The sequence below is a fragment of the Nicotiana tabacum genome, chromosome 24, assembly GCF_000715075.1.
Source record: "Nicotiana tabacum cultivar K326 chromosome 24, ASM71507v2, whole genome shotgun sequence".
Classification (NCBI taxonomy): domain Eukaryota; kingdom Viridiplantae; phylum Streptophyta; class Magnoliopsida; order Solanales; family Solanaceae; genus Nicotiana; species Nicotiana tabacum.
In genome coordinates this window covers 82,439,106-82,457,950 of record NC_134103.1, presented here as the reverse complement: position 1 = coordinate 82,457,950, position 18,845 = coordinate 82,439,106, and the positions used below count along the sequence as shown (strand labels likewise).

Below are 18,845 nucleotides of genomic sequence, written 5' to 3'. Positions count from 1 at the left end.
TCACAAATAAGTCTGAGCACGCACTTGTCACCTCGCGTATATAGACTACAATCAACATAGAAGACTCAAATCCTAAGGGAAAAATCCCCCCCACAAGGTTAGGCAAGATACTTACTTCGACCCAAGTTCAAACAATCGGTCACAATGTCTTTTCCACGGATATCCAACTCCTGAATGGCCTAAATCTAGCAAAAATAATTACATATCATAAATACAACTATATTAGGCTAATCAAAAATAGATTAAATGGAGAAAACAACTATAGATTAATGGAAAACAACAAAAAATGAGTTAGTAATCATTACCCCAAAGCATCCTCTGAAAATCCCTCGAAAAATCACCAATTCCCGAGCTCCCGAGTCCAAAAATGAAGAAATGAATCAAACCCTCGATTTGGCCCATTTTCTGCCAGTTAAACCACATATGCGGACCTGCCTTCGCATATGCATCACCGCACCTGCGGAATTCCCATCGCAGGTGTGGATTACACTCAAATCTCAGCGTCCACTTCTGCGATCCAAGGGTCGCACCTGCGTGTGTGCACCTGTGGGACCATGTCCGCTTCTGCGGTCCTTCACCGCTCCTGCGATTGCTCCATCGCATCTGCGGGCATCCCAGATGCGGAATTTAACTCGCACCTGCGACCCCTGACACTCCTCCACTTTTTCGCTTCTGCGCTTGCCTCTCCGCACGTGCGATCCCTCACCTGCGGTCTCTCCACCGCAGGTGCGAAAATACCAGATGCCTGAAGACTTCAGCAACAACACAAATCCAACTTTTGATCCCTTAAGCACCTGAAACTCACTCGAGACCCCCAAAACCTCAACCAAACATACCAACTAATCCTAAAATACCATACGAACTTAGTCTAGCCCTCAAATTACATCAACTAACGCTAAAATCATGAATCACCCTCCAATTCAAACTTAAAGAACTTGAAACTTCAAATTCCTACAACCGATGCCGAAACCTATCAAATCACGTCCGAATGACCTCAAATTTTGCGCACAAGTCATATTCAACATTAAAAACCTACTCCAACTTCCGGAATCATAATCCGACCTCGATATAAAAAATTTCACTACCGATCCAAATCTCCAAAAAATCGACTTTCGTCATTTCAAGCCTTAATAAGCTACAGACCTCAAATTAACAGTTCGGACATGCTCCTAAGTCCAAAATTACCCAATGTAGCTAACAGTACCGATGAAACTCTATTTTGGAGTCGTTTTCACACAGTTCCAACTACGATAAAAATCCTAAGACTTAAGCTTCCGTTTTAGGGACTAAGTGTCCCAAATCACTCTGAATCATCCGGTAACTGAATTCGACCACACACACAAGTCAATATACATAATACGAAGTTGCTCAGGGTCTTATGCTGCCGAACGAGACTTAAATTCTCAAAACGATCGGCCAGGTCGTTACAGTTCTCCCTATCACAATCGGTTTAGGGTTAGGAACCAACTAATTTCCATTTAGAAATATGAATGTGTTATATGATTTAATTGTTTCACCACAATGCACAAAGATGGATCCCCAAATAAGGCTAGGGATATATGTTGGTGATCCCAACAATAGGGGGAGAAATGGGTAGCTGAAAAAGTAATGCATGTAATGAATTATTATGGGTACATCTAGATCCTCGTATGAGAAAATGTGAACTTGAAGCTCAAGTGATAATTCATTTGCAAAAAATTGCCAGGAATATTTGCTGACCCAAATCTAAATGTCATATTCAGTTGCTAATTCTCCAAATAATATAAAGTTCATAATGAATATAGTCTATGGCATGCGTGAAGCATAATAGACTAATTGGTTCCAAAGATAAAACTCCTTGAAGAAGGAGATGAGAAAATGTTCAAGATGGTCATAATAAGGAGGCAAGTGCTCTATAACAGCACCACGACATAACACTTCATAAGACCCCATGGGAGAGACTCGGGTACCTGAAAATAATAAGATAAAGAGATCTCAATAAGTTATGTCTTTATTGGGTAATAGTAAAACCGATATAAAATGATCATCGATGATATTGTTAGTATAATGTAGCGCTCAATATTATTAATATTGACGAGGATCTTGAGCTCAAATCTGTCATGAAATTTGGACAGATAAATGATTGGCCAAATGAAAAATACGCAATGAAAATTGATTTCACCAGAAAAATATGAAGTTGGACGGATAGTCCCAATACCTGAAAGTATAAATCCAGTGGAGGTATAAATGTGTTCTTGTGCGAAAAAAAAGGTCAAGCCGATAGACATAAAGACGACTTATGTCACTAGAAGATTTGTAAATATCCTGGCATTGATTATATAGAGACATGTTCTCCTGTGGTGGATGTCATCATTTCAAATTTTAATCTGGCAATACAAGAAAAATGTGACATGCGTATAATGGAAATCATTGAAGGATTTAAATTGTTCTGAAGCATATTAAGGTTTCCAAGAAATTTATTAAATAAAGCTTCAAAAATCCTTATACGGATTGAAACAATCAGGACGCATGTGGCATAATCGCCTGAGTGAGTACATGTTGAAAGAAGGGTACAAAAATTATTCAATTTGTCCTTGTGTCTTTATAAAAAGATATGGATCTAAATTTGTTATAATCGCATGTATGTTGATGATTTAAATATCATTGGAACTCCTAGGGAGCTTCCTAAAGTAGTAAACTATTTAAAGAAAGAATTTAAAATGAAAGATCTTGGAAAGATAAAATTTTATCTTGGTCTACAAATTAAGTATATGATAAATGAAATTTTTGTCCATCAATCACCATACACTAAAAAGATTGTAAAACGATTCTATATGGATAAAACACATCCATTGAGTACCCCAATGGTTGTGATATCACTCGATATAAAAAAATATCCATTCCGACCTCATAAAAATAATGAAGAGCTTCTTGGTCTCGAAATACCATATCTTAGTTCAATTGATGCACTAATATATCTTTCTAACATTACAAGATATGGCATAAATTTTTCAGTTAATGTCTTATCAAGATATAGCTCTGCTCCTACAAGGAGTCACTAGAATGGAATCAAATACATATTGCGGTATTTAAAAGGGACTACTGATATGAGATTATTTTATGGCAATGATTGCAGTCCCGATCTTGTTGGTCATGCCGATACTGGGTATTTATCTGACCCACAGAAGGCTCGATCTCAAACATGCTATGTGTTTATATATGGAGGCACTGCCATATCTTGGCGATCGACTAAGCAATTAATCGTGGCTATTTCATCTAATCATGCTGAGATAATTGTTATTCATGAAGCAAGTCGAGAATGTGTATGGTTGAGGTCTATAATACACCTTATTGAGACAAATGTGATTTGAAGTGTGACAAACTACCCACAATTTTGTATGAAGACAATGCAGCATGCATAGCCAAATTGAAAGGAGGATTCATAAAAGGGGATGGGATAAAGCACATTTCACCAAAGTTATTTTTCACACATGATATTCAAAAGAATGGTGATATCAATGTGCAACAGATCCGTTCAAGTGATAATATGACTGATTTGTTCACCAAATCTCTACCGACGTCAACCTTCAAGAAACTAGTGTACATGATTGAGATGCGAAGGCTCAAGTATGTGAATTGATGCTCTCATCAGGGGGAGTTAATACACGTTATACTCTTTTTCCCTTACAAGGTTTTGTCCCACTAAATTTTTCTTGCAAGGTTTTTAACGAGGCAACCAAAAGGCGTATTTCTAAATATGTGTACTCTTTTTCCTTCATTAGGATTTTTTTCCCATAGGGTTTTTTTCCTAATAAGGTTTTAACGAGGCATATTATCTATGGACATCCAAGGGGGAGTGTTATAAGAAAAATCAAATTATGGTAGATGTCTACTCTTCCTCCATGATCTTCTCAAATGATTAATGACATATTCAATGACATATTTCTATGCTTAATGACATATTCAATGACATATTTTTCTTCACTTTTCATGCCTATATAAAGCCCTTTTAATAGATAGGAAAATAAAGAAGAAATAAGAATCTCTCCTCTCTTTCTCTCTATATCTCCTAACTTGTTTTTTCTTGTTCTATATTGTTACTTTGAGCTGTATTTTATAACACTTCAATATTTTCTAATTACTTCATTTTTCAATACTAATTTTTGCACCTCCATTACAAGTTGTAAAGTTACTTTGGCACATGACCCATGATTCAGTATAAAGCTCTATCATTGAATATGAATTTTATTAGTATTTCTGAATGAAAGAGAAACCTCCGTAGCCTTGACATCACTTTTCCCATTTAAGTTGCAGATTAGCACAAAGGTCTTTTTCAAATAATCTACTCTATTATTCTCAGTGGGGACACTCACCTTAAAAATAGACAAAAATGTGCAAAATTAACGAATAATTAATATAATAAGTAACTCAGAATAATTGCAATTTGCAAACACACAACAAAGCTCTTTCATAAATGCTTGAAATGATAAAACCAGCATCTGTTTCCATCAAATGACACCATAAGTGCACAAACACCACAGCTAAGCAAAACCAATAAATAGAGTCATAGTAAACTATGTTCTCAATAGTTTAGCTACTTACTGTCACAGGCCACACAATAAAAATGAAAAACCAAGCAATATAGACATAAAAAAGAAATGAAAATGAAAGATATTAGGCTTGCTAGAATTAGGAATTGTCAATTGAACAACTGCACAAAATTCCTGAAAACCAGTAACCTAAAATAATCCATGTTCAATAATAGATGTAGAAACAAGCATACATGTCAAAACAAAAGGCACCAGTGGTCTAGTGGTAGAATAGTACCCTGCCACGGTACAGACCCGGGTTCGATTCCCGGCTGGTGCATTCCGTTTGGGCCATACTTTTGCATCTTTTATTTTTTTGTCTCATCTACAAGCTTGATAAAAGAGCATGACAATCCTCAACCGCAAGCCTAAAAATATGGATGTTCAAAAGAGCATCTGTTAAGTACAAGTACAAATTGTTATATACTACCATTTAAGTACCAAGTCCCGTTAGGCATAAACAAAAAACTATTAAGAAATAATCTATATTGCATAATTTATTTAGCTAGAATTTAATCATAATCCTTTAATTTGAAAAAAAAAAATCTGGCCTTTATTGTTGGTTTTTAACTTTCCATGAGCATATGGGTTGTCTCATTTTAAACTGACCTGCACACCAGTTCTCAAATACGTGGAGTTTAACTTCTATACGCTATTATTGTAATAGAGTTTTACATTATTGGATCACTTAATATATAATACATGTAATTGGAAATTATGTATAATTAATAACTTGAGAAATAAGGCAGACAGCCAAGACAACCAATACAAAAGATTAATTATATTGACCTATCGGTATATATAATTCAAATCCTAAAATATAGAACAAAAGTTTGTTCAACATAGATATCTCTATTTTAAAGAATAAAATTACCACATATCTAGCACAAGCATATTGTAAAGAACAACAAATACCAGTATAATCTTACGAGTGAGATCTAGAAATGGTAGAGAGTATTAGAGTACACAACCTTACCTCTACCTTGTGTAGGTAGAAAGAATATTTTCGAACACTTATAGTTAAAACTTGAATAAAAAATTCAAATTGTTGAGAAGGTATAAATAAATTACTACGTATAAAAGTATGATGCATTTACACTTTTAGATCCAAAATATCAACAATTTTTAATTTGCATTGTAATATATGGTTAAGCATATATAACCTTCAACTACTTGTGATGTACACTTTTGATCCTGCTACTTGTTAATCTTCATAATTTTAATAAGCTTTTAGCTGTTAATGAACTATCACAACTTCACAAGGACTAAAAGTATAATTTAATAAAACATGAAGGACCGAAAGTGCCACCAAATAAAACCCCCATTTATTTATTAATAAATGTCTGAAATAACTTAAATATAGCCCCTTTCGTTCCCTTAAAACCCTAGCAATTTCTGTAAGGCAAAGGCATCCCCATAAACCCTAACTGCAGCTCCCTCCTTTTCAACTCTCCGCCACCATGGTATTCTCTCTCTCGCTCTATGTTTTTTTTTGGGTGTGTTTGTGTGTGTATTTGTTGGTAACCTTCATTTTGCTTGGTTATTGTGTTTCGTCACTAAAAGCTAATGTCTTTTTTCACTATGTGAAAATGTTTAATTGTAGACTACAGAAACAGTGAACCCAAAAGCCTATCCACTTGCGGATGCGCAGCTTACTACAACGATAATGGACTTGGTTCAACAAGCTGCCAACTATAAGCAGCTTAAAAAGGGTGCTAATGAAGGTAAAATATTTGTAAAGATTCAATTTTTATGTCTTTTTTAGTAGATAAGTGATTTATAAATGTACCGTAGATAACATGAGTTTGCTTTTGTATCAGCCACTAAGACACTAAACAGAGGGATTGCGGAGTTTGTTGTAATGGCAGCTGATACAGAGCCCCTTGAAATCCTTCTTCACCTCCCACTCCTTGCTGAAGATAAGGTAATATTGTTTTCCCTTCTTCTTCTTTATGTCTTTTTTACCTTTTTGGCTGTAGTTATACGCTACAGAGTTGGGACTGTCAAACACATGCATAAAATTGTTTTGATTGCTTATTTATAAATCGCCAACCCCAACTTGTTTGGGACTGAGGTATAGTTGCTGTTTGCTTGCTTCTTTATAAAAGTAAAAGGAAATTAGCTTTGGTTGCTTTAATAGCTTGATTACTTGAGTGAATTGCAGTTTTTCTTCGATAGCTTAATAGCTTTGTGCCTTGGATGAAACACAGTTACTCTTATTAACTCAGTTAATATCTAAATGAGAAAGCCTTTTGCATTCTCTACAATGGAATGATATTTCACCTTGTGTTGTGATATGCTTAGCATCATATAAGGATGATGTAGTGATGTCTGAGTCTATCAATGCTAAAAAGCTTAACTACTTTAGTGCAGGATAGAGAGTTATAGAATAGGCAAGCCAGTGTTGTAAATAGCGAGCGCTACAGCGCTAATAGTGTGTAGTGACGCGAGGCGAGACATCATCGCTATTTTGGTCTGTTGCGTTGCGAGGAAGAAAAGGCGAGCGCCTCTGCCTGTGTAGTGAGAGGCGCTGCGAGGCGTCATTTTTTGAATAAAACGGAAGAAAAAGCAGCATTAATATTAAAACACAAAATTAGGGCTTGGGTTTCACTTTTCTCCTTCAGCACGACCAGCTACCTTCTTCTCCTTCAGCGACCTTCTTCTCCTTCAGCGACCTTCGATCTTCTTCTTCTTCCATCATCAGCCATCATCACCAGGTATGTTACTTTCTTTTCTTTTCTTCTTCTTCTCCTTTTTTCTTCTACTTTCTTCTTCTATTTCAGCAGCGACTTCTTCTTTTTTCTTTATCTTCTTCTTTCTTCTTTCTTCAATCATTCAATGATCAGCTCTTTCTTCTTTCTTTCTTCATTTTTCTTCTTCTTTCTTTGCTGATTTCCAGAGGCAGTAGCCTTTTTTTTTGCTCTGTTTTTCTTCTTCTTTCTTTGCTGAATTCCAGAGGCAGTAGCCTTTTTCTTTTTGCTCTGTTTTTCTTCTTCTTTCTTTGCTGTTAGTTTCTTCATTTTTCTTCTTCTTTCTTTGTTGTTAGTTTCTTCATTTTTCTTCTTCTTTCTTTGCTGTTTTCCAGAGGCAGTAGCCTTTTTTTTTGCTCTGTTTTTCTTCTTTCTTTGCTGTTTTTCCAGAGGCAGTAGCCTTTTTTTTTTTTGCTCTGTTTTTTCAATTATAGAATTATAGTCTTATACTTATATACTTAGTTTATGAATCTACTATGAGTCTATGACTATCTATTGAGTCTTTAATTTTTGAATGATATATTTATTAATATATTATTGTTATTGAGTTTTTAGTTATATGCATATAATATTTTATGTTTTTGTATAAATTGTCGCTTCACATCAAAAAGGCGAGCGCTTCGCTGCACGCCTCTCGCCTCTCGCCTCAGTGAAGCGGGCCCTCGTCGCTATTTGTCGCCGCACGCTATCCAAAACACTGAGGTCCCTCATCCTCTGCGGTACTGGTTATCAGAGTAATTTGCTTTCTATTTAGCAATATAGATGCCTTGTACCCAACCCCCACCCTGCCTGCAACCCCTCCTCTAAAGAAAGGTTCTGTTGATGGAGAAAGTGGATTCCAGCCACAGAAGAGCTTGTATTTAAAAAGAGTCTTCTGGCTGTTTCTTGTGTTATTCTTTTTTCTGATGTTTAATCTCTTTATTTGGCTTGGAAAACAATCTAAAACAAGAAGACCGAGCATGTGTACGCAAACTCTTATACTTCTACAAGTCTAAAACATAGGTTTTACGGCTCAATTTCTTTGCATATTTTGAAATCTTTGTGACTTAGTAGTTCAAATGAAGTTCCTTGTCAGTCTATTTGAAGAATTATTCACGGTAGGTTCTTTAAATATGCTTGGAGCCATGAACTTCCATTGTCATATAGTCGAGCACACTAAATTTTCAGAAGGGAAAAGTTCTAGGATTTTAGAGATGTGAAGATAGGCAAGTTTTTTGCTGGAGGAGAATAGTTACATAAGTTTATGATTCTTTCTTTCAAAGTGTTTGGAAGACACTGCTTTCGAAGTGATTTTGTTTTCCCTGATTTTTCTCAGGTTTTCTGTTAGTCAGGTTACACTTAAGTTATAGCATGTAGTGTTATTAGCCGTGTGCATATTTGAATTAACCTTCCCTGCTTTGCTCTGTTGACCATGCTTACTATACTAAGCAATACCTCCAGGTTTTGGTGCTAATTAACCCTACTTTTGGCAAATAGAATCGTGTTTTTCTATATTTCAAGAAATGTTGGTAATTGCTAAATGTTTCTTATCCTCGTTTCTCTCAAAATTTCAGAATGTCCCATATGTTTTTGTTCCCTCGAAGCAAGCTCTTGGTCGAGCATGTGGTGTTACCCGACCTGTGATTGCTGCTTCTGTAACAAGCAACGAGGGAAGTCAGTTGAAATCACAAATTCAGCAATTGAAGGTAATGTCATGGAAGATTTCTTTTTGATTATTTCTAGAATTTTTTTAAGTTCCTTGCTTTATTTAATACCGAAATGGATTTACTCTTTTCTTGTGATGCAGGATGCTATTGAGAAGCTTCTTATATAAATCTTGAGCCTTTTCAGCATGAGGGGCCTCATGATTTCTGAAGTGGATTGAGTGGGCTTTGACTGAAGCAGTTATTTCCTCTCTTTTTTTCTTTTTTTTCCTTTCTCATTTCCCTTGTCTGGTTACAATGACTTTTTATGAGTTATGTTAAGACAACCTATTATGCTTGAGAAGTTAAAATCAAGTTTACATTGCCGTTAAGCCTGAGTTTTCATGTATCATGTATTATATCTTTTTAAAGGGATAAAGGTTTTTAGAAAAATCATGTTGAGCCAGCACTGGCTTTCAGCACTTGGTTGAAGATTTCCCGTCCAGAGAGAGATCTGCTCTAGATTCTTTTTTACGTGCATCATACTCTGTTAAAGTTAGGGAAAAACTGGCTGACTTCTATTCTGCGGTAAAATTTGTAAGTTATTCATTATGTGCAGTGGGTTTGGACTTAGTTGGATTGATTAAAATTCCAAGGTTTGAGCCTAGGGTTTATTGAAAACAACCTCTCAATCTCGCACAAGGTAAGGCTAAGGTTTGCATGCACCCCATTCTCCCCAAATCTCACTTGTCGGATTAAACTGGGTATGTTGTTTAGAATTCTGAGGTTTGACGTGTGATGATACTGTTATTTTGAATGGCCATTGACTAAGAATCATAATGTCATTCCACCCATTTTTGAGAATTTGTTCTTGTGAAGTCTTTATTTGATGTATAGGTTTTAGTGGTTGGTACTAAACTGTTGAATCATTCAATTGATAACTATTTCTCAATCCTAAATTTGTTTAGGGCGGCAGTCTGAATTTTCAGTTCCATTCCTTTTTCTTTGAACTTTTAATTACTGGTAGTTAATTCGTCTTCTAAAACAATTTGAGGATTCTTAAAGCTAGGTCTCACACTTCCATACATTGATGTTGTAAGCTAATGAAGTCCTGTGTTTATTATAAGAAGCGTGAATATTGTACTTAGCATGTAAAGAGATGTCATGTGGCCTTGAAAATGTCCAAAACCACTGTGCACGTGCAATTAACAAACTCATCTTTCCCTGCTGTTTTTGAGTTTTGACTAGTTCAGAGTCATCAGCTGGCCATGGCATTGCCAGCAAATATCTTTGTTTAAAGCCAATGCAATAACTACTTCATTATGATACAAAGACAGGAAATTATACTTTATTATATAGTTTATACGTATAATTTATATAATTAATGTTGCTTATTTCCAAGTCTTTTAGACCCCCATTCGAAAGTCACTTTAGTGATTAAAATCAATTAACAAAGGGTTAAGAAGAGCCCTTTGCTTGTTTAAGAATGTTAGAAATAACTGCTTATGTCTGCCTTACTTTTAACAAATGCAACTTGAAGCCATGGATTCCTATGCCACATAATTTCCAGCACCAAACTAGAGAATCATCTAATTTCTGCCTAGTTAAATGAACCATAATCACACTATCAAAAATGAACCATAATCACGCTATCAAACTAATTTTTGTAAATTATGTTCCTTACTGCGTTATGATATTATAATCCTAACGATAATGGGACAATAATTTTAACTGTTAGGCACATCTGTTTGGCGGTGGCGGCTCGAGTTTCTGAACGGCCATAATTTCAGGAGATGCATAGTGTAAAGAAAGAAGCCATAGATTAAATTAGCAAAATAAAGCCAACTCCCAAAAATAAAACTTCAACTTCGCATCATCTTCCAAATATAGTCAAATCTCTCTATAATAATATTTCACTATAACGGCTTAGTTTTCTTTGGAACCAACTTTTAATATTATGTTATGATATACGTTTTCTATAACAACTCTTCAATATAGCGTCCAAAAAATGTGGGAACAAGCGCTGCTGTTATAAAGAGGTTTAACTCCATTATTCAAAACTCGTTTACATTTCAAAGCAACTATGCATCACAAACTTAACAAATAAACATAGTATAAACATCATGTTCCCTTCATTTAAGTCCAGATGCATTGCAAATATTCTATAGTTTTCACGTGTGACTTGGTCTGTTTCCCCTATTTTGCAGACAATTCTATAACAAACACTAAATTATTCTTCAAACTCTTTTTTGAATCAAGACAAAGGGAACTTTCCATCAAACTACATGGTTGTTAGATCTTCCACTCTATGGCTCTATATATACATAATGTTGCAAAGTACGAGACTCAAAAGCAACTTGAAAATATCAAGAATTAATCACCATGTCTAAATTTCTTCTTCTCTGTTTGATCTTGACACAAGCTCTTGTAGCCATGGCTGATACTACAACAGCTTTTGGAAATTCCCCAGCTCCTAGCCCATCGCCTTTGTTCCGAAAACTTGGAAAACAACATCATAAGTTGGTTAAATCTTCTGCTGCAGCCGCGCCTACACAACAGAAAGAAGAAGAAAAGAAGGCTAAGGAGGTTGGTGAACACAATGGGATTGTTCAATCACAGGATATTCATATTGAGAAGAAGCACCATCACCATTCAATTGACAAGTCTTTTTATGGAGGTGGAGTTATTCTTGGGGGCTTAGCCACTGCATTTTTTGTGGCTATTGTCTGTTATATCAGAGCAACTAGAAGGAAACATACTAAGCCTAGTGCCTCCTCAGCTGCATGACTTTAGTACACATATACTTTTGATGATATTAGAAACCACACCCCTTTTGGTAAAAATTGTAAAGATAACCATTACTCTATTCTGATTTTGCTTGTATTCTTGTATAAAATCAACAAAACATAGTATTAGATATTTTGAACTTCTCTGGCCTCTACCTACCTTTGGTGTTTTCATCAGGAATCAAGAATTTTACATTCTATCTAATCCTTGGCACAAGATTTTTAAAAAGCAGACTGTGTCTAGCTAAAATTGTGTTACATTTTCTAGCTAAAATTATTTTTTAGAATTGGTGTCTAGCTAGTCCACTCCATTAGCTAGAATTGGTTACTATTTCTGGTGAACCTTATCTCTAGATTTTATTTCTGGAGTTCTCTTTGATGCCATTTTGTCTACTTTGTTAAGTTTGATAATATTTGGTTCATTGTCCAATCAAGCAAACATTATTATCTGTTTTCATCCAACTTCTTTAGCATCTTCTAGAGTTACAAAAATAATGGTGACTTTCATCCATAATATACTAGCATATATACATTCATCATCACCTTCAATGGATATGGGTCGATTTAACATCCAAAGGCAGAGTGTATCCTGCAAAATGCAGAAATTGAAGCACTAGGTAAAAATATATGGAGAAGTAAAAAGTAAATCTATAGAATGTTTTACGAATTAGAAAAGGATTTAACTTATATACCACGAGCGACAGTGTAAAGACTTATGTCCCCGTTTGTATCATTGCAGCGCTTGAGAATGGTAATAATGACATTTTCAGGAAAACCAAGACATGCCTAGTGACAGATTCATAATTTAGACGTTGTGAGTTGTGAGTTCTGAGTTGCGAGATTAGGTTTTATAATGTATCTCTACCTCTATACTTGTTTTTTGCAAAATATAGGATTGGAACAGAAACATTGAGTTTTATTGAGGCCACAAAATCATTGTTGGATTCGCCACTAGCGCTGCTCCTTGCGCATAAATTCACTAGGACGAGAAAGGCCAGAATACTCATAACATTCATTGTTTTGGTTAAGTAGATCTGTATCTTCTTTATCTATTTCAGTGTCTTCTGAAAATATATTAGTGATTAATATAGCTTCACACCTCAATGAACTCATCTCCCGGAGCTTTCTAACCAAAAAAGATAGACCAGAAATGATTTAACAAACGTGGAGGTTGATTGGAGATCAATAATATTAATTTAAAAGTGGCAAAAAATAACGCCGTTGCCGGGGATCGAACCCGGGTCACCCGCGTGACAGGCGGGAATACTTACCACTATACTACAACGACTTGTTGCTTTTCGATGCTTATGATCTTATAACTATTCTAAAGCTGTAAAAATGTTGGCCCACTTTGAAACAGTATTTAATATACTACTATCTCCGTTCACTTTTACTTATCCATTTTAGTAAATCAAGAGAAAGACAATTCTTTTTTTTTACCCTTATCATTAACTACTCATTCCCCAAATTACTTTCCAAGATTTTTTGAAATATTATCATTATATAGCTAAAATTGTAAAATATATACTTTATTTTTTTTTTAAAGGGAGTGCACCGTTAAAAATGATCGGAGGGGGTATAAAAACTGTAAACACTTGAATGTTTTGCCATTAATCGGTGATGCCCTTGCTTTTATCCAATGTTTGTTGTGAGATGAAGCATCATGCCAATATGCATACGACAATTATAGAAGTATATGTAAAAATTTCTAAAAGGTATTACAAATATTAATTTTTGAACTCATTAGTTTAAAGAACTCAAAACCTTCAATTTATTAAATTTAAATCATGAATCTCCCACTACAACCTTGTTTATCTATCACATCCATGCACCTTGCCCCAATATAATAAACACACACAATAATTAATTAATACGAAATTTCATAACTATATGTTTAAGGAATGAAGCAGGTTTAAAAAACCATTAATACTTCCGACTTCCGAGATATTATTAGCATATAAAGTGTTAGTGCATGTAGATACTTCATTTATGACTTGCAATTATGTTGCATGTTTCGATCTTGATATCGTTTATTATTTGTTAAAAGAAAATTATACTTTTTTGTAGTATAAGAATCTGACTACTTTTTAAGCATGATCTTATGTAATGGTTTCAGAAGGCTATCCTTAAAAAATAGAAAGAGAGAAATACACATAGATGGAGACAAATACTAGAAAAGATACAATAATGTAAACATCTTCCCTAGGCCAAAGTGAAGAATTTGAAAGAATCAAGGGAAGAAAGTTATTTGTGTCGTGATTAGCTTAGATTTAGCCAAATTTTAGTTAATAACGGTACGCAAATGAAGATTTTAAATATACAGTAATAAAAAAAAGTAAATCGCGAAACTATCTTATGAGTCAGTAAAAGTAAAAATTTACATGAACGTTAGTTTAAACAAACCTCGTCATAAAAAGTACATTTTCTATGTGCAAGACTGAGAAGCTTATCTAAAGACAAGACAATGCCGTTTAAGAAACCTAAATGTGAGAATGATAGAAGTCATCAAATATCTTAACAATAGTACTATTTGATATCTTAATATGAACTTTAAGTTCTCAAATGAAAGCACAATAATATTACTTGGCTTAAAATTCAAGAATTGTCACATTCTTTTTATTTAAAGTTTGATAAAGCGTGCATTTCACTTCAAATAGTTTTCTACCATATTCCGTGAATCGGTTCAAGTGCATTTGTGTCCTTTTTCTGTTTCTTCAAAATTGACCTGTATCCTAAAATCAAATAAATAGTTTTATGTCAAGACAATATGTAGGGCATTTGGTCTAGTGGTATGATTCTCGCTTAGGGTGCGAGAGGTCCCGAGTTCAATTCTCGGAATGCCCCTTAATAATATATTTTGCTGCCACTCCTTATTTTTGCACTTCTATCCTTTTGACATCAACATATTGCAGTATTTTTGCACTTCTATCCTTTTCTGTAAAAATCCTTTGGACATCAACATATTGCAGATCTAGTCTGCCCAATGTTACTTAACAGATTGAGAGTTTTGTCGTACATAATTCTTGGTATAAATGCAATCTTTAGTAGTATTATTACAAGGAAAAATCAAATTTAGGCGCCACTGGCTGATAATTATACATGGTACAGGAGTACCCTACAACATTCTTCTGCACAATCCGTCGTAACATGACTCATAAGAGAATTTACCTTAGGAACAAGACTGCACAATTGAGGACGTGCAAAGATAACAGAGGATGTCGGTTTATGACCATAAAGATATCTTGATGAATGTAGCCTAAATAGTGGGAGTATATGCTAAAACCTATCTCACACTCAAATACATGGCTCTAGAGCATGCACAAAAGGATCTTTCTTGAGAAGAAAAATATACAGGAGTTCATTCACATAACCGAGTACTGATCGATCTTATTATTCTTTCTGAGGCGAGTCGTGTGTCAGTGGGCTGGCAATTTCTCTTGAACATTCTGAAGAGCCTATTGACGCGGTTGCTGAAACATCTTGAGTAGTGCTTGAAAATGAATCTGATCGTTTGAAATCACTGCTGCTGAAGTCCTTCCCTTTTGAATCAACGCTCAAATAATCAGTCAAAATCTTTTTCACACCAAACCCGCGATGAGAAAGCTTGCTGCTATCAATGATTTTTGATCTTTCTCCCTTTGCTGGACTAACAAGTTGGGAAGGAGAGAAGCTTGGTGTGGTGAAAGCTGTTTTGTACGGAGTGCCATTGACAGGTACTGAGAGTGGAGTTCCCATGCTCTTATGAGCAATGATACCGACTTTGGAAATTGGAACAAATTGATCCGAGTGCTTATTCAAATCATCCACATAAAGAAGGTCATCAACGCGTGCAATAATATTGAATGCCAGGCTCTCAAGAACTCTTGAGTAGCTCTCCAATACGGATTTTCCGACATCCTAAGGAACAACAAGAAACATTAGATTTCAATAATTATGATTGGTCATGAGCGAAAAAAGTTCTTTTCTTAGAAAATAAACAAAAATAGATGAGTTAGATTTCCATATCAAACCTTGTTATATTGAATTTTGCTCATGTCTAAGGTTGTCTGTGGAAGACCAGGAAACCGTTGCTTTAAGCAAAGCAAAAGGCTTTCAGCTCTATCAGCAAGCAGCTCTCTCTTATCACTGTCGATCATCAAATCCTTAACCATTTCCCACGAGGACTTTGAACTGGACCTATGCGCGCCACTCAAAGGTTTCGAGTGAGTTCTTCTACGCCATACATAAATCGAGGCCTCCACTCGATTTGCTATCTCTAGTGCTTGATGCTCAGAAGACAAATCCAGGCAGTCAAGCAAACATTCAGGTGAAAATTGATCCGAGGTGATATATCGGTGGATAAGATCACCTAAGCTACCTTTTCCATTCTGCAAGATTAAAAATTAAGTAACTGCAAATAGTAATTCCCAGGTGAATTGTAGTATACAAACATCAGTTAAAAGAATTGTAGTTCTGTACCTTAGGAAGGCCTTCTAAATATGATTCGGGCACATCCATTTCAGCTAAGGTGTTGCTGTTAATAGCCAATGCAGCTTTCAGTATTTGGTTTGTGCAGTCACGTCTGTGCTGCAACTGCCTTCTTGCATCTTCACTGAGGCCACCGGAGGGAACTCTAGGTACGGGAAGCCACCATTTCTCCTCTTGACGAGGGAGAGGATTTCTGAAAGATGACGACCCATCAGATTCCGAGGCTAAGATCCCTTGCTCAACATACCAAAATTCTGTGCGTCTGAAACTGTCTAATATCTCCTGTGAAAGGAGCAAACACTTTAGAATATATCACTCAGCATTCAACAGCAAAGACTCAATTCCCAAGGAACAAGGAATGGCTATCTTACAAGAAGCATATTGTCGAGTTTACGAAGTGCTGGAAGGTTGATATAAAGGTCTGACCGCGGCCTAGACGTCATGATCTGAAATAGATAACAGATTAACACATCACCACATATGAGTCCATTTTCAAAATTACAAGTAAAAATGTAAGTGATTGTCAAAATCTCCAAACATTTGATAAAGTCCGGTGCACAAAGCATCCCACATTCACGTAGGATTCGGGGAAGGGCAGCACCTAAGAGGTGTGATGTAGACAGCCTACCATAATGCAAGCATTAATGGTTGCTTCCAAGGCTTGAACCCGTAACCTATAGGTCACACGGAGACAACTTTACCGTTGCTCCAAGGCTCCCCTTCAAAACATTTGATAAAGTGATTGGTATAAAAGATTAGTCCCGCCACGTCCTCAAACCAAAGGAGCAGGATTTTCAACAGTGGTAGATAGCTTAAAGTACAAGAATAACTTCAAAGAAACCAGATTTACCTCAAGCTTGGTTCCATCTGGAAATGTTTGCCAAGAGGGTATCAGTTCTACAATATGATCACTAACACAGAGAAGCCATTCCATTTCTCTCCTCCACATTAACTTTTTCTCTGGAGGTAAAGGTTCTAATCTCCAAATTTGCCCAAAAAGAGTAGCTAATGGTAACAAAAGGAGGAATGAGTAAAAAAAATGTACAACTTAGTCACCATAAATCAAATCCACACAATTAAAAGAGAATCCTATAGACAATAAAAGTAACATACCACATAGATTAGTTATAGCATTTGATATTGCTAGTGCTGTGCAAACCCCATTTCCACAACCAGACATGTCTTCTCCCAACAGCAATTTTGAAAATCTCTCCTTCATCATTTCAATCTCTACACCAAAATCCAGTTTATTAAACAGCCACATTATATACAAAAATAAAAAAAGCGCAGGCCGGTGCACTAAGCTCCCGTTATGCGCGGCCGGACCACAAGGTCTATTATAGGCAGCCTTAACCTACATTTCTGCCGAGAGTTTGTTTCGGCGAGCTTGAACACGTGAGCTCCTAGTCACATAGGGACAAATTTACCGGTTACGGCAAGACTCCCTTCATGTACAAAAATAGAACAAGAATATATGAATAGAAAGAACACATAAAATCTTACCAGACAAACAAGACCCTTGTTTCTCTAACTTCCTTTTATTCACATAAGGTTTCTCTACTTCTTCAGAAACATCAGAATTAGCACAATGCCGCTGGACCTCATTCTCCTCAATATGCCAAACAATTGAAGATGGAGAACATGAATCCTCAGACCCACTATCTTCTTCTTCATTCACAGTTTCCTCTGACACCAAAATACCAGAACTTGAACAGCTCTCTCTACCTATCATCTTTTCATTCAAACACATTAAAGACTCAATCTTGCCACCATTTTCCCTATAATTATCAGACAAAACCTCCATTTTATCATCAAGAAAACCAGGAGAAGCACAATAAACAGAGTTGGTCATCACAATGCCATCAAATTCAAACCTTCTACTACCAAAGTTTGAGACTTTAGCTTTGTGATAAAGATTTTTGAGGGATTTTGAAACCTTAAATTTCAATGCAGAAAAATGGGTTTGGTTCTTGGACTTGGTACAAGGCTCTAGTGGAATAAAATGCTTGAGCTGTGGCTGAAATTCCAAAGAGACCTCTTTTTTGTCATTGTGTGACACAGGCCTATCCATAAGGTTTTTTCAACTTCAACCATGTTTGCTTCTGAAAATGGGGTAAAAATGAAAAAACAAGAAATGGGGTATTTTTTTTTAAGAAAAAAGATTTAAAAAAAGAAAATGGAGAATCTTGTTGATTAGAAGAGTGAAGGTGGGCAATGATTAATGGAAATGTAAGTGTTGTAAAGTAGGGAAGGTTGGATAATAATAAGAGTAATGGAAAGGGAACAATGATGGTAGAGAGTGAGGCTACAAAAGCAGACCAAAAAACAGCGCAAGAAGTAGTATTTGGTGGGCTATAGGTGGCATTGCTTTTGCTTAAATGAGGAGCCTTCTACTTCTCTCTCACACTGCCACCATCACTATCTTGCTTTTGTTGGGCTTTGCTTAAACAAGGGCTCTTAACATAATTATTGCTTACTTCACTAGCCTAATAGTACACATTTCTTTTTCTTTAAGTTTTTTTAATTACATCAGGGGAGAGTAAAGGGGTAGAGGATGCTACAGTAAAAATTTATTTGCACCGGCTCACTTGATATTCGTTAATCAATATACATTTTCACTGTATTAAGTCATCTAACCATGGTAAATTGATA

At 35.7% G+C, this 18,845-nt stretch overlaps 2 protein-coding genes and 3 non-coding genes across 5 annotated transcripts; 3 read left to right on the top strand and 2 right to left on the bottom strand.

Annotated features, from left to right (window-relative positions):
* The first annotated feature begins 4,777 nt into the window (after positions 1–4,777).
* On the top strand, positions 4,778–4,848 carry TRNAG-GCC (transfer RNA glycine (anticodon GCC)). Its single transcript has one exon. It is a non-coding gene; the product is annotated as a tRNA-Gly (tRNA).
* A 1,066-nt stretch (positions 4,849–5,914) lies between these two features.
* LOC107788355 (uncharacterized) lies at positions 5,915–9,393 on the top strand. The gene is made up of 5 exons (XM_016610033.2): positions 5,915–6,031; positions 6,172–6,292; positions 6,389–6,492; positions 8,872–9,003; positions 9,105–9,393. Exons 1-5 carry the CDS (start codon positions 6,029–6,031, stop codon positions 9,129–9,131), a joined length of 387 nt encoding a protein of 128 aa, XP_016465519.1. The 5' UTR covers positions 5,915–6,028; the 3' UTR covers positions 9,132–9,393.
* Positions 9,394–12,942: 3,549 nt separating this feature from the next.
* TRNAD-GUC (transfer RNA aspartic acid (anticodon GUC)) lies at positions 12,943–13,014 on the bottom strand. Its single transcript has one exon. It is a non-coding gene; the product is annotated as a tRNA-Asp (tRNA).
* Positions 13,015–14,498: 1,484 nt separating this feature from the next.
* TRNAP-AGG (transfer RNA proline (anticodon AGG)) lies at positions 14,499–14,570 on the top strand. Its single transcript has one exon. It is a non-coding gene; the product is annotated as a tRNA-Pro (tRNA).
* Positions 14,571–14,731: 161 nt separating this feature from the next.
* On the bottom strand, positions 14,732–18,542 carry LOC107788354 (rop guanine nucleotide exchange factor 7). Its single transcript, XM_016610032.2, has 7 exons — positions 17,697–18,542; positions 17,307–17,423; positions 17,044–17,198; positions 16,565–16,639; positions 16,185–16,475; positions 15,737–16,093; positions 14,732–15,623 (listed from the first exon to the last, which is right to left on the bottom strand). Exons 1-7 carry the CDS (start codon positions 18,262–18,264, stop codon positions 15,117–15,119), a joined length of 2,070 nt encoding a protein of 689 aa, XP_016465518.1. The 5' UTR covers positions 18,265–18,542; the 3' UTR covers positions 14,732–15,116.
* Between the last annotated feature and the right edge of the window lie 303 nt (positions 18,543–18,845).

Bases quoted from the DNA above. Each gene is read 5' to 3' on its own strand.
- LOC107788354 (XM_016610032.2), bottom strand. From the start codon at position 18,264: ATGGATAGGCCTGTGTCACACAATGACAAAAAAGAGGTCTCTTTGGAA. The intron at 17,424-17,696 runs GTAAGATTTTAT...ATTTTGGTGTAG, and splicing joins ACAAGGGTCTTGTTTGTCTG to AGATTGAAATGATGAAGGAG. The intron at 15,624-15,736 runs GTTTGATATGGA...GTTGTTCCTTAG, and splicing joins GCAAAATTCAATATAACAAG to GATGTCGGAAAATCCGTATT.
- LOC107788355 (XM_016610033.2), top strand. The intron at 6,293-6,388 runs GTAAAATATTTG...CTTTTGTATCAG, and splicing joins TAAAAAGGGTGCTAATGAAG to CCACTAAGACACTAAACAGA. The intron at 6,493-8,871 runs GTAATATTGTTT...TCAAAATTTCAG, and splicing joins CACTCCTTGCTGAAGATAAG to AATGTCCCATATGTTTTTGT.